Source organism: Pleurodeles waltl, chromosome 11 (genome assembly GCF_031143425.1).
Source record: "Pleurodeles waltl isolate 20211129_DDA chromosome 11, aPleWal1.hap1.20221129, whole genome shotgun sequence".
Lineage (NCBI taxonomy): Eukaryota > Metazoa > Chordata > Amphibia > Caudata > Salamandridae > Pleurodeles > Pleurodeles waltl.
In genome coordinates this window covers 34,111,911-34,126,684 of record NC_090450.1, presented here as the reverse complement: position 1 = coordinate 34,126,684, position 14,774 = coordinate 34,111,911, and the positions used below count along the sequence as shown (strand labels likewise).

Sequence of the window (14,774 nt, the reverse complement as noted above, 5' to 3'; positions counted from 1 at the left end):
ACCCGCCCTAATCCCTGAAGCCTCCTGTAGCGGTCTCGCCGCTGAAGGATTAATTTCTGGAACATAATAACGAGTTTAGGGTCCTACACGCCAGTAAAACATTTGGTTGCAGCTTAAAGGGCATTTTTGCCTTTGAAAATGCTCCACTGTGATGTCGGAGCTTTCAAGGCACGTTTGCAGCGAGAGATGGAGAGCAACCTCTGACCTCAGAGAAAGACTTAAGGTCACAAATCATCACTGGGACTAGAGGAATTCACAGCAATCTCCGAGAAGGAGGTAAAAACGAGTTGTCTCAAAAAGGCACAAACCACAACACAGCCTCAGAGCTCCTAGTGGAGGGACTGAGGGCAGAGAGCCGGGAGGATTCCTAGAGAGCATTAACAGAACCACAACAACTATCTGAAAAGCGCTGAGAAGCAGGACAGAACACAAGCCGTGCAAACTGGACCTATAGCAATATAAGCTATGGCTGTGAGGGGATAACCACCGAGCGCTTTGTGGCTGAGCACAGAGAATCTAACAAGGATTCACAAACTGCATTCGTAGATTCAGATTCTCAGACAAGCGGTGAGAAACTGAACAGAGCCCGGGGCGCCTCAAAGACCGGAACCACAGCACTAGAGGTGAGCTGCGCTAAGATAACTGCTGGGCGCCTTCTGGAGGCTGCAAGAGAGCAGGGGCTGAGCAAAGAGAATCTCACAAGGATTCACAAAGAGCATCCACAGAATCACAGATTCTCAGAGAAGCGGTGAGAAGCTGAACAGGGCCCAGGGTGCCCCATACAGACTGGAACTACAGCACCAGAGGTGGGCTGAGCAAGGATAACCACTGAACACCTTGTGGAGGCTGCAAGACAGCAGGGGGTGAGCACTCAGACAATCTCACAAGGATTCACAAAGAGCATCCATAGAATCACAGATTCTCAGACCAGCGGTGAGAAGCTGAACAGGGCCCGGGGCGCCTCAAAGACTGGAACCACAGCACTTAATGTATAACTGCTGGGGGCCTTGTGGATGCCGCAAGAGAACAGGGGCTGAGCATAGCGAATCTAACAAGGATCCACGAAGAGCATCCATAGAATCACAGATTCTCAGACAAGCGGTGAGAAGCTGAACAGGGCCCAGGGTGCCTCATAAAGACTGTAACTACAGCACTAGAGGTGGGCTGTGCAAGGATAACCGCTGTGCGTTTTATGGAGACTGCAGGAGAGCGGGGCTGAGCACAGAGAATCTAACAAGGATTCACGAAGGGCATTTATAGAATCACAGATTCTCAGACAAACGGTGAGAAGCTGAGCAGGGCCCGGGGCGCCTCATAAAGACTAACTACAGCACTAGAGGTGGGCTGTGCAAGGATAACCGCTGTGCGTTTTATGGAGACTGCAGGAGAGCGGGGCTGAGCACAGAGAATCTAACAAGGATTCACAAATAGCATCCATAGAATCACAGATTCTCAGACAAGCGGTGAGAAGCTGAACAGGGCCCAGGGTGCCTCCTAAAGACTGTAACTACAGCACTAGAGGTGGGCTGTGCAAGGATAACCGCTGTGCGTTTTATGGAGACTGCGGGAGAGCAGGGGCCGAGCACAGAGAATCACAAGGATTCACAGAGAATATCTGCAGGGCCACATGTTAAGAAGCCGCAGATGGCCTAGGATGCTTCAAAGGCGCCACTGAAGCACAAGAAAGGGTGGCACGCAAGCAGAACTGCCCAGCGCCTGAAGTAGTCTACAAGGTGGCAGAGGTGCCCAGGGAAGGGCAGAGAGGCTTCCCGGGCATGCGTGGAATAAGCACAATCCATAAACCCGACACTAAGTGGAAGGAATGCGCTGCTCCCCTCACAGGCAAAATATGTTGGCACGAAGCAGGCCTGGCATGGAAACACTCAGCCTGCCTGCCCCGGCTCCAGTGGGAGCTCTGGCGGAGGGGGGGGGGGGGGGGGGGGGGGGGTTAAAAATACAAAGCTATTACCCAAACCGACCTGCAGGAGGTTCACTGCGGAGGCGGGAGGGTTGTGTAAACACTTGTAGTGAACGCTCTGAACCCGGAAACCTACAGTAAGTGTAGAGCAACCCGACTCCAACGTGAGAGAAAAGAGGGGTCAGGGCGGTGGGTGCTTCAAAGGCAAGGCAGCACCAGGCGGTGGCCTAGGCTGCCCTCGGGAGAGGACACCACAGGCAGCAGAGCCTGCCATGCAGTGGCGTAACAAAGGTCCCCACAGTCCCCGCTGGGAGGGGCGAGCTCCAAAGGGCCCCCTCAGCACAGCAGTTAGCCTGAGTGAGTCCAGAGCACCCCCCCCCCCCCCCACTCATGTTCTTTGCAGGGGGGCCTCCAGTTTCGTTAGGCCACTGCTGCCATGCGGGGGAGAGGCAAGAGGGCACTAATATGTCGCCATGCCTATGGCACACCCTCCCAGGATGGGTAGCAGCCAGTGGGGGCGAAAAGCAAGCTGTCAGATGACTCCATGCAACCCAGGAAGCCGGGCTTCTTTTCTAAGTTTTAACAACATGATGCTTCCTGGGAAATGTAGTCCCACTGCACTTCGGTGACTAAAGAAACATCTGAAAACATTGATTTGTGAATTAAGAGCTCGGCAGTGACCTTGGATGTGATTTAGGGAGGTTCTAGACTTTGGTTATACGGTGTCAGCGGAACTGCATTTTTTTCTCATTATTTTTTTTGCCATGTTTTGTTACGAACTGTGCAAAATCTGCAGGGCTACTGTCTCACCAAAACATTAGCATGAGAGCTGTTTCTTCATAGTTTCTGCAAATGTAGATAAACCTTATGTACGTTCAAGCACTGTCAGGTTCACTTTGAAGGGACATTTTAACCTATAAAGAACCAGCTTTTTTGCATCTTTCGAGACCACATCAGTTAAGGGGCGTGTTCCAATTCCTTCTTTCTGCTGTACCCGGAAGACATTTCTCGCCCTTCCAGATGACACCGATTTTAAGGCACAAGCCCACTTTTACCAACGTGCTTCGAAACTTTGTAAAGAGCTGTGTGTCTCACAGTTCTGACACACCAGGGCTCCTTTGGTCTTCACTGCCGCTTCTCATGTCACCCTAGAGGTCACTGCTGGGGTGCAGAAGGGTGTGGTGATGGGGTGAGAGAGGGGTGTGTGTGTGTGTGTCTATATGTGTGTGTGCCTACGTGTGTGTGCATACGTGTGTATGTACATGCGTGTGTGTACATGTGTGTGTGCGCATATGTGTGTGCCTACTTGTGTGTGTGTGCATACATGTGTGTGTGTGTGTGTGCATACGTGTGTGTGTGTGTGTCTATATGTGTGCGCGCATACATGTGTGTGTATGTCTATATGTGTGTGTGCATACATGTGTGTGCATACATGTGTGTCTGTGTGCATACGTGTGTGTGCGCGCATACATGTGTGTGCATACGTGTGTGTGTGTATTTATTTATCAGCCTTTCTAAGGTGTGAGGTTGCATAGGTAGCAAGTGGTAAAACGTTAAGCACCAATGAAAACAAATACATAAACGTACACATTGAATAACAGTTTGGGAAAGCTTTTATAGGAATCAAAAATACTGGATGCCTCCTGGATATACACGCAACCGGTGTGTCCTCACGACCTACAACTATCCGAGTCCCTTGGAAACACATTATTCGGATTCTGACACAATTATTTAAGAGATATATCCCAGCAAAGTCGCAACATTTGGCGCGTCTTGTGAATTCCCACGGTGAAACTGAAGCCAGTCATTTAGGGCCTAAATCCCCCTTTGTGGCGAGAGAGAGAGGCAGTCTAAAGCTACCAAAGTGTAACTCTTCTTAAAGTCTTCTCCGAGTAATCCCTAGGCGCCCGTTATGATAGCAAAACTGTTTTCTAAGAGATAAAGGTAAATGAGGCAGGTGCTTGCCTTTCAAAATTCCACTAAAAGCATCTATATATATATATATATATATATATATATATATATATATATATATATATATACATACATACATACATACACACACACACACATCACCCCCCCGCGCCCCCCACCCCCCCAGGTTGACAAAAATGTTTTAAAAAAAGAGAGACAAAGAAAAACCCTGGGAAAATAGGTTTCCTTGAACTAAACACAAGCATAATCTTAATTTTTAAGGTCATTTTTTGGAGAAAATTGTACAGACACATTAAGGTTTGCAAAAGTAAAGTTGATAATTTTGTTGCCAAAACTTTAATATTTCACACTGATAACCCATGGAATTTCTTCGGGCAGGTGAAGAGAAGCTGTACTCACCCAGCAGACGACGCGGCCGTTGAAACAGGGGAGCCTGGCGTTGTCCTCGGAGATCTCCTCTTTCACCACCCTGCGGCAGAGAGAAGGGATGGAGTCAGATGCAGGGTATTAAGAAATGACACCTCACACAACACACCAACGCCGGCTGCCATAGAGCCAGGGCCCCCAGCGGGGCCTAGTCCCCTGGCCTACCCATCTCTCATTCCACTCTCCTCGTGCAGGCCTGGCAGCAGGTTCATCGTACGAGCCAGCGGTGCAACCGTTCAGAGGGGGATAGCAAAGCTGCAGGCTGCAACGACGGGGCTCAACGAGCAGGTAGACATGGCAGTGGGTGTAACACGATGAGCGCTCGCGCAGGCTGTAATACGATGAGTGCTCGCGCCTCGAAGGGACAAGACGGTGCCTGGAAGGCGTGCATGCTTTTAACACAACGCGTATCACTACTATTTATTATTTAACAGTTGTGCTGTGCATGGACCAGGTCAGATCCTGTGACTGGAGCGCTGCTCATAGCATCACTTATAGTTTTTGTGTTTGACACACTATTAACACCCCTTAGTGAGAGGAGGGTATGATCAGTGCTCTGTAAGGCAATACAAACACTGATATTGTTAGGTACGGAAGTCTGGTCAAGAACGAGACCAACTGCGGAGGTCGGAAATTGTGGGAGAAATATAAGGGGGTCCCTGCAAGGAAAAGACCCCTTATGGGAGGGGATACTAACTTCCTTCTGCTTTGCTATACAAGGAACTGATGCAATTCTCTTAAGGAGGGAAGAAAACATAATGTGGTCATTGGCTAATTACCTTATTTCTATCCAACTGGCCCAGTAGTTGGATATAATTCTTCTTTGCCCTGAAAGATTGGTTTTCTATGCCAATGATCCTGCTTGCTCCTTGCTTTTGTTGACTATTTCAGGGAAAAACCTATCAGTAAACCAGGACGTCTGCTCCACTGCATACCGAAAGCCCCACTGAACATCAAATTCTGTATTTATTTTTACCATTTATTTCCAGCTTCACACTCCTCTATCCTTAATGTCTCTATATCAGGTTTGACCTCATCAGCTCTGCAAACGTCTCAACCACACAAGGTGACAACAGTGGTCAGAACAGGTGACCATACGCTGTTGCCTCAAGTAACATAAAAGGCTTCCAAGTCAATCCCACCCATTTGTATTCCAGGGACCACCACAGCCAAGGCCGGGTTTAGGGGGGTGCGACCTGTGTGGCAGCACCGGTGCAAACCTGGGGGTGCAGGGGGACGCTAACCTCAGGGGGGCGCTGTGTTTAGCAATAATTTACGAAACTTGCTATTTAAAAGCACCTGCTGAAAAGTTCCTTGTGTGTGCAGCCTTCAGGAAGCAATTAAAATGCCAAGATTACTCTTGTGATTAATGTTCTTGCTAGAGAGAGAAGTCGGAGTTTTGTCTAGGGGCAGTTTTGACTAAAGTAGCACAGAGGGTTAGTATGCCTGCTGCAAAGAACAGAACTATATTTTATGTGGTTAGCTGAGTGGATTAGTAAAGCCGGCCTTTGCAAGTGCTTTAAAACAAATGAAATGTGTTTGAGAGAGGGGCTGTGAGAGATGAAGAGGTAGTGAAGGAAACCGAGGAGGTGGTCATGCGGTGGGGGGCGTAAAAAAAAGACTGTCGCACAGGCCGCCACAAGCGTAAAAGCCGGCCCTGACCACAGCAGTTATGTGGGGGATGAAAGATGATATTTCCAAGAGTATCCCCCCCCCCCAAAGTCAGCATCCAAAGTATCAATAGGCAGAGAGGCTCAGGAGAATTTAATCCCATATATAGGCAAAAAGATGCCGGTTTTGCGAGATTTGCCAAAAATGGAACCACATTACTCAGGGGGTAATCATGTGGAGTACAGAATCTTGGTTACAATTCTTTGATAGCATGAACCTGGGGGACAAAGAAACTGAGCATGCCATATAATGGTGAGATTGCTGCTCACTGTATCAACACTATAAGTCAATAAACACTGATCTTCTTGGTGTCTTAGCGCGTAGGTGACTGAGGCAATATTCCTGACTGGTTCCTATCAGTTCAGTTTGAAGACACTCATTCCGTCCAGGTGCAACCAACAAGATCCAACCATCTGCTGATGCGACAAGAACCTCTTCAGTATTCAACTCTGCACTTTGACATCTGTAAAGAACCTACGAGTGGCCTTGGTGGGGGTCCCAGGAGTCCCTATTCATCAACAAGCTGACAACACTCAACCTCTAGGTGTCTGCTGAAGTCGATGGTCTGTACGAGGAACTATCTCCTAGCCACCGGCACCAGAATTATGCGGCAGTGGCAAATCAATGATACAAATTTGATTAAATCATACACCAAGAAAATCCCAATTATGTGGCACATTCTTAGGTACCTAGCTCACTATTTTGACATTTTAACGCACATTAATACAAAAGGTTTCTCAAGTTATACAAAATACAAACTTAATAAGGGCAAAAGAGAACAGGACACACCTTTACCACATATTACTCAAATTTTTATTCACCGCCCCATATTCAGTTCGCATTTCATGGAAATACAGAAGAATTATTTGATTTAAACTGTCTCTTAACTCTCCGAGAAGAATAGTTTTTATAAAACATACAATGCTGCTCTCCACAGAACACAAGCCTGCATGTGCACACTTCATTTAATAAAAGGTGTGCCTCGATAATTCTGCATATCCAGTCACGGTCGGAACTGGTTTCCAGTTTCCAACGTGCCAGCTCTATGGCCCGCCAGACGCAGACCTTTCCTTTAAGAAATGTCCTTGCAGCACCCTATTTTTAATTAAATATGTATAACAGAACTTTTCCCTAGCAGACATTGTAAGATTCAATACCTGAACGAGTATTAAAACGTGGGGTTACTCTTTGTTCTGAATGCCCTCTCAAAGTACCAGCTATTATGGCAACTATACCTGTGATGAAATATGAATTTGCGTAGATAACGCAGCAAAACGTGCACATGGTACAGAGGCACCCCCATATAACACACTATTCCTCCCCTCTTGTATCAAGGTTGTTTCCATGCTGCAGTGAATACCCATTTCACCTTTCAACAAATGTGAACATTAATACTTCCTAGGCAAAAGATTCACCTCATTAATACCCGGGTAATACAATCTTTCCCAAGTACGTCTCTGTGCTGTAACTTTTCAGCCAGAAACAAATATGTTGTCATGTTAATCCATAGTTTCCTACAGTCACAGAATCTCGTTTTTTTCCATTGGTCAAGCGTACAGGTGTCCAAACTGGATGTTCTCCAAAGTAGTCAAGCACAAGCCACGCCACACAAGACTGAATCTTAACCTTTCTTCTCTCCCTGCTCAACCCTGCGCCATGTTTCATGGTAGCTCCATCACCCCTTTTCAAAACTTCAAACAAGCATTGTCAAAGCCTTTAACTTCTAACCCTCTCAAAGGAATCTCTTCACAAAAATAACCTGCCCATTCCTATCTGCGACTCCTGATCTGTAGTTCAAGCCTTGGTTACCTCTGGACTACACAATGTTGAGGGGTAACAATGCTCTCTTGCTCTGCTTCTCTGGTGGCGATGTGATGCTCTCTAGCTCAGTCCGCGGTGAGAAGCTCTGGAGCTCAGTCGGCATTGCGAAGCACTCAACCCAGGTCTCCAGCAGGGTGTGTGATGTTCTCTATGGGAAGGTGGACAGTAGGCGGTGGACACTCTAGCTCGGTCCCCAGTAGGAGGTGGATGGTTTCTATCTCAGTCTTCAGTAGGATTTGCAAAGCTCTCCACCTTGGTTCTCAGTAGGCGGCACGGTACTCTTTAGCTCAGGCCCTGGTAGGTGATGAAAAGCTCTCCACCTTCGTTCCCAGGAGGTAGTATAATGCTCTCTAGCTCACTCCTTAGTGGGTGGTGTGATGCTCTAGCTCGGTTCCCAGTAGACAGTGTGAAACCCTCTACCTCGGCTCCCATACATGGTGTGAAACTCTCTACCTTGGTTCCCAATAGTCAAAGTAACACTCTGAACTGACCTCAGCCCACCCTCATATCACATCTCACTTTTACAGATCAGAATCCCGAGAGGCAACACAAACAAGGGGGTGGTAGGAGGAGAAATGCAACACGGACAACGGAAGAAGCAAGACGGGCAACGGGCAGGTGGGAGAGCAGAAGTAACACAGGCGACGGGCGGGCAGAAGCAACACAGGCGACGGGCGGGCAGAAGCAACACAGGCGGCGGGCGGGAGGGCAGAAGCAACACAGGCGACGGGCGGGCGGGAGGGCAGAAGCAACACAGGCGAGAGGGCAGAAGCAACACAGGCGAGAGGGCAGAAGCAACACAGGCGACGGGCGGGAGGGCAGAAGCAACACAGGCGACGGGCGGGAGGGCAGAAGCAACACAGGCGACGGGCGGGAGGGCAGAAGCAACACAGGCGACGGGCGGGCGGGAGGACAGAAGCAACACAGGCGGCGGGCGGGAGGGCAGAAGCAACACAGGCGACGGGCGGGCGGGAGGGCAGAAGCAACACAGGAGACGGGCGGGAGGGCAGAAGCAACACAGGCGACGGGTGGGAGGGCAGAAGCAACACAGGCGACGGGTGGGAGGGCAGAAGCAACACAGACGACTTCAGAAGCAACACAGTCGACTTCAGAAGCAACACAGTCGACAGGTGGGAGGGCAGAAGCAACAAAGACAACGGACAGGTGGGAGGGCAGAAGCAAAACGGGCATGTGGAAGGGAAGAAGCAACAAGGACAACGGGTGGGAGGGTAGTAGCAACACAGACAACAGGGGGTGGAAGGGAAGAAGCAATACAGGCAACGTGAGTGAGAGGGAAGAAGCAACACAGACAATAAGGGGAAAGAAGCAAAACAGACTATGGGGCGTGTGAGGGAAGAAGTAACATGGACATCTAAGAAGCAACATGGACAGCGGGGATGAGAGGGAAGAAGCAACACGGACAACATAGAAGGGACCCGGACAACAGCAGGTGGGAGGAAAGAAGAAACACGGACAACATATATAGAAGCAACATGACAACTGGCGTGGAAGGGAAAAAGCAACACAGACAACTGGCGTGGAAGGGAAAAAGCAACACAGACAAAAGGGGTGGGAGGGAGAAGCAACAAGAGGCAACACCAACAACGAAGAAGGACGCAGAGAGGGGGTGGGGGGCAAGAACTAAGACGGACCACAGGAGGTGGGAGTTAAGAAGCAACACAGATAACGACGACATGAGAAGAAAAAAGAAAGAAAATAGTACTTGAATGAGAGCGCGATCAGCAGACAGACACACACTAGTGCAGCAATCAGTGCTTAGTCCATGCTCCAAACGAAAGAGCAGGAAGTGAAAAGGGCATGCGCAAGTTGATTAGGACTGACAATGAATCCAATGAACAGTAAGCAGTGGGCTGGCTCCAAGCCCCCTCTACTAAACAAAATATCTGGCAAGGCACAGTGCACGCGCACTGCCTCAGGCGAGGCCTAAAAATGGGACAAGAAACAGACGACACCAGTATCAAGGGTTTTGTGAGCATTTGCATCCACCGAGGAGGAACCTGCTCAGATGCGCAGTTTGGGCACGCATGAATGGGGATCTCTCTGGTCCTGCTCTGAAGTCTTGATGTGATCAGTGTCAGTGCACACCTCTTGGCAGCCAATCTTTGCTTTAGGCGCTATGTCCCATTGCGTGCGCCTCCTACCCCCCTCGCACACAGTAGGACGTATGAAATTGTGCTGTCAGTGCGTTTGAACATTAGTTTTACCGGCGGTTGGAGATATGGTAATTGGTTCTTGATGGCGTCGGGTCGTAAGAACAGATGGCTTTTGCTCGTTGTGTTTTTATTGGCTGTTTAAAACTTCCAGATGTGCTTGTTTGAGCTAAGGGTGGGCGGTGTCTTGAGGCCATAGGGAATCAGTTGGATTTGTTTTGATTGCTTTCATTTTTGAGAAGCCAGTTACATAGATGCTTGAGGGTTAGGCCCCAGAGAGTGAACCCCCAGCAGGTTGGGGGTGTGCTGTATCCCCAAAGCGCGGCATTCCTCTGTCCGAGGAGGCTGGCCAACAGGGGGGTAAGTCACTTGGATTTTGATGGTGGAGGGAGGGAGATGGATTTCCCAACAACCACTCTGTATCTAGTTTGCAAACATTATAGACAATAAGGGCTCATGAGAGGGGCTTCAGGGGCAGAGGAAAGGCAGGAGAATACGACCTGGTGGGGTGCTAAATGGGAGAAAATACAACATTTGGTAAAATACCCAACATTTTTGAAGACTTAAAACAAAGAGTAAGAATGCATGTGTGTTTTTGTCTGTGTGTGTATGGAGAAAATGCCTTGTGAAATCCGACAGACACCTCACCATAACCGACTGAGAACAGCTGTACCCAACTATTGAATAGAAAATATATTTATTAGGGGTCTGTAACGCCCCCAAACACCACCCCCTGAAGCTACACCCCTGCAGGTCAAGGGTACATAGGTTGCAGAGGGTTGGGGCTCGCCTTCCAACAAGTCCACTACCCACTTCTCATGTCGTACCCTGTGCATGGTGTTCACCTTACGCCCCGCCGCAGGCTTCTTGGGGTTTACTGCACCCTGTGTGCCCCCTGCTCCAGGAAGTGGGGCACATTGAGTGCATTGTACACGGTGTACCGTGTTACCAGGAGTAGCCATCTTTTAAAAGGAGACGAATCGGGTCTCGCTCCTTGCCAGTCAATTTGAGTAGTTCCATCAGAGAAGTGTAGACAGTTCCATCATGTGCACAGTTCCATCACAGAAGTGTGCAGAGTTCCATCACAGAAGTGTGCAGAGTTCCATCACAGAAGTGTGCAGAGTTCCATCACAGAAGTGTGCAGAGTTCCATCACAGAAGTGTGCAGAGTTCCATCACAGAAGAGTGCACAGTTCCATCATGTTTACAGTTCCATCACAGAAGTGTGCCTAGTTCCATCATGTGCAGAGTTCCATCACAGAAGTGTGCAGAGTTCCATCACAGAAGTGTGCAGAGTTCCATCACAGAAGTGGGCAGAGTTCCATCACAGAAGTGGGCAGAGTTCCATCACAGAAGTGGGCAGAGTTCCATCACAGAAGTGGGCAGAGTTCCATCACAGAAGAGTGCACAGTTCCATCATGTGTACAGTTCCATCACAGAAGTGTGCCCAGTTCCATCATGTGCACAGTTCCATCACAGAAGTGTGCACAGTTCCATCACAGAAGTGTGCACAGTTCCATCACAGAAGTGTGCACAGTTCCATCACAGAAGTGTGCACAGTTCCATCATGTTTACAGTTCCATCACAGAAGTGTGCCCAGTTCCATCATGTGCACAGTTCCATCACAGAAGTGTGCACAGTTCCATCACAGAAGCGTGCACAGTTCCATCATGTGCACAGTTCCATCACAGAAGCGTGCACAGTTCCATCACAGAAACGTGCACAGTTCCATCACAGAAGAGTGCACAGTTCCATCACAGAAGAGTGCACAGTTCCATCACAGAAGAGTGCACGGTTCCATCATGTGCACAGTTCCATCACAGATGTGTGCACAGTTCCATCACAGAAGAGTGCACGTTTCCATCATATGCACAGTTCCATCACAGAAGTGTGCACAGTTCCATCACAGATGTGTGCACAGTTCCATTACAGATGTGTGCACAGTTCCATCACAGAAGAGTGCACATTTCCATCACAGATGTGTGCACAGTTCCATCACAGATGTGTGCACAGTTCCATCACAGAAGAGTGCACATTTCCATCATGTGCACAGTTCCATCACAGAAGTGTGCACAAAGTAAGCATGTGGTTTCAAGGGCAGAGGCAAACTATAGGGACTCACTGTAGGATGCAGATGCCTTTACAGTGGTGACCATGGACATCCATTCACCAAAATACCAGAGAGAGCAGAGGTGAGAACCAAGGCCCTCCCAGTGTTGGTGACATCACAGGGCTGGGGCAATAGGGGCGGTAACCAGTATAAACCACAGAAAGGGAAGAGGGGCTTTGGGGTGGGACTTACTGCAAGCAATTCAACAGAAAAACACACACTTTAAAGTAAAAACATATGATGAATATCTAAAGCTTACAGGGGTTGCTTTACGGGGTCTCTGGAGTTAGCACAGTTAAGCTACACACCGTGCATTCGGCCAGAGAGAACTAGGCCCATTACCTTATGCGTTTCATTACAGAACTTTACTGTTATTACACAAGCGCTGATTCCTCATTACTTTACCATCCACTGGATTAGAGGAATCAACTGGAATTTGTACATGCATTATTATATTACGGAAGAAGATCACTCATTATTTTTGCAGATTACTGGGTTAAAGGGATTTTAGTATGTTATGCAGATTACAGGAAATTACTCCTTTACTCATCACAACATTTTCCACAGCTTTAAATATTAGATTACATTGTCTCGTGTTGTAGCAGGTGGCGATGGCTGTCACCACCTGGCTTTGTATCAAATGACGGGAGGAGATTCCTCCGATTACATTAGCTGTTTTAGAATACCGAACACTCATCACTTCATTTTGCGTTAGATTAGTTCAAATTGCTCGGCTCGCTTTGCCTATTTACGAATTACGGTTCTGCGGATTTCTTGGCGCTGCGTTACATCAGAACAGGACCCGCTCGGATTACTTTACCCAGCTGGCACCAGAAGGCGGCGAGAGAAGCTGGCACTTGTTAACAGCGCGAAGGCCTGGCAGGGCACCTTGAGTGAGTGAACAGTGAGGGGGGGGGGGGGGGGGGGGGGGGGGAGAGGCTGGCACTAGTTGCAGTCTGGTGAGCTGGTTTTGCGTTTCGGTGGGCGGTGTGAGGGGCATTTATTGGGGTGCAAAATGGGGGGGGGGGAGGCTGGCACTAGTTGCAGTCTGGTGAGCTGGTTTTGCGTTTCGGTGGGCGGTGTGAGGGGCATTTATTGGGGTGCAAAATGAAGAGCTGACCTTGGTGGCCCAAAATAAAGCACATAGCCGTAGCGTAACAAATATTTGTAGAAAGCTTTAATTAATCTCATCAACTGGTAATGATTCTGGGGAGCATTCCAGCTGGTCTACTTTGATGTCATCATGGTCAGTGACCACACTGACCAAGCATATGCCAATCAGGCTTTGCCCCACAGCAGAGGTGAAAGTTCGGCCAGCACTGCCAGGCCAGGTCTCCTATGAACAAAAACCAAAGGGGTGGGTTTCCAGCAGTGCTTAATTATTATAAAGAAATAACACGTGCCAGGGCCCTGGTCAAGAGGGCATTGCAGTTTGCACCACTGCTTGCTCCTGCCAGCTCTGCCAATGACAGTACCAACACAGCTACTAACCATCACACACACGTGTGACAATTTAGACTTTTATTGAACATTAAACTTGACTAAAACCTTCAGCCCAAGCTAATCTTATAGCTTTGGGTGACAGGTATTCATCATTTGTAATGTATATTCATTATTAAAGAACTGTTGTGCTCATCACAAAATTAGACAAACAGTGCCACCATGTGGCATGCTGTCATAAATGCCAGTTTTGACAATTAAGTGCCGATGCCAAGCCCCGCAAACCACCAGTTCAAATTAAGCACTGGTTCTCAGGGCTTTTATGAAAGGAAAAAGCTGCTTCGTGTGCCTGAGCCCATCAGGAGCAGCCTTCAGTGGGCACAAGCATCAGGAAAGAAGGATCTACCCCTGTTTTTTAGTACACTTTTAGGGGTGCCAAATGACCTACCAATCTCAAAAACGGCAGTAATAAGTAAATCACTGCATCAACTATGTAGGAGCATTACCCTACAAGGCCCGGCCTTTGAAGGCCATGACCTTTGATGTTTTAGCTAGCTGGCCGGAAGCCAATAAGGCTTCCTCGGCGCAGATGAATGTCTGCTGACTGTGGTAGGGCATGGAAAGCTCTAACTGCAGACTTCTGCAGAACCTGTAATTTGTTCAAATTAGTTTTCGATGTTCCTGCCAAGGAGTCATGCGTAGCGATCATTGCTCCAATCACGGCACTGGTAAAATTGAGTAAGGGCTGTTGTATTAGGCATTTGTGGTTGTATGTCAGCATTTTGAGAACTCAACATTAATATTATGGCCTCAATATAGCTTACAAAATTATTGCTTATTTAGGACACATCATTTTAGTAAGACGATATTAAAGCCACAATTTTTTGTTATCATACCGGCGATGCCAAGTTTTGTAAAAACAACCCAAGATAAACGTTAGAAGAACGAACTACATGAGTTGCCTTACTCTCCCCATGAAGAGCTTCATAAATCCAGACAAACAGGATTATAACAACTTTATGTAAGGCTCTGGTATAGAGCTACAAGTTTATCTCTGTTTGTAAATGTCACACCTCGCTGCTATCATGTAGCAAAAGTTTATAACTGAACTGGTTACCCACTGTTGTTTCATCATGAAGGCCGGGGAAGGAAGGCCAGGAAGGTATTTATTTTTTACATTTGGGACAGGGAGAGACCATGTAATGCAGGTCTCCTCCATTACTCCTCTGCCCCTGCACAGCTGCTGAAAGGAGGGACAGATGATTGGGTGAGGGAGGCGTTAT

At 48.2% G+C, this 14,774-nt stretch overlaps 1 protein-coding gene across 1 annotated transcript in view; it reads right to left on the bottom strand.

The window, feature by feature from the left end:
* Positions 1 to 14,774, bottom strand: part of DVL3 (dishevelled segment polarity protein 3) — a 308,433-nt gene that overhangs the window by 166,076 nt on the left and 127,583 nt on the right. The window contains exon 2 of the mRNA XM_069212937.1: positions 4,253 to 4,322. Coding sequence (XP_069069038.1) covers positions 4,253 to 4,322 — 70 coding nt within the window. The remainder of the gene's footprint in view (positions 1 to 4,252; positions 4,323 to 14,774) is intronic.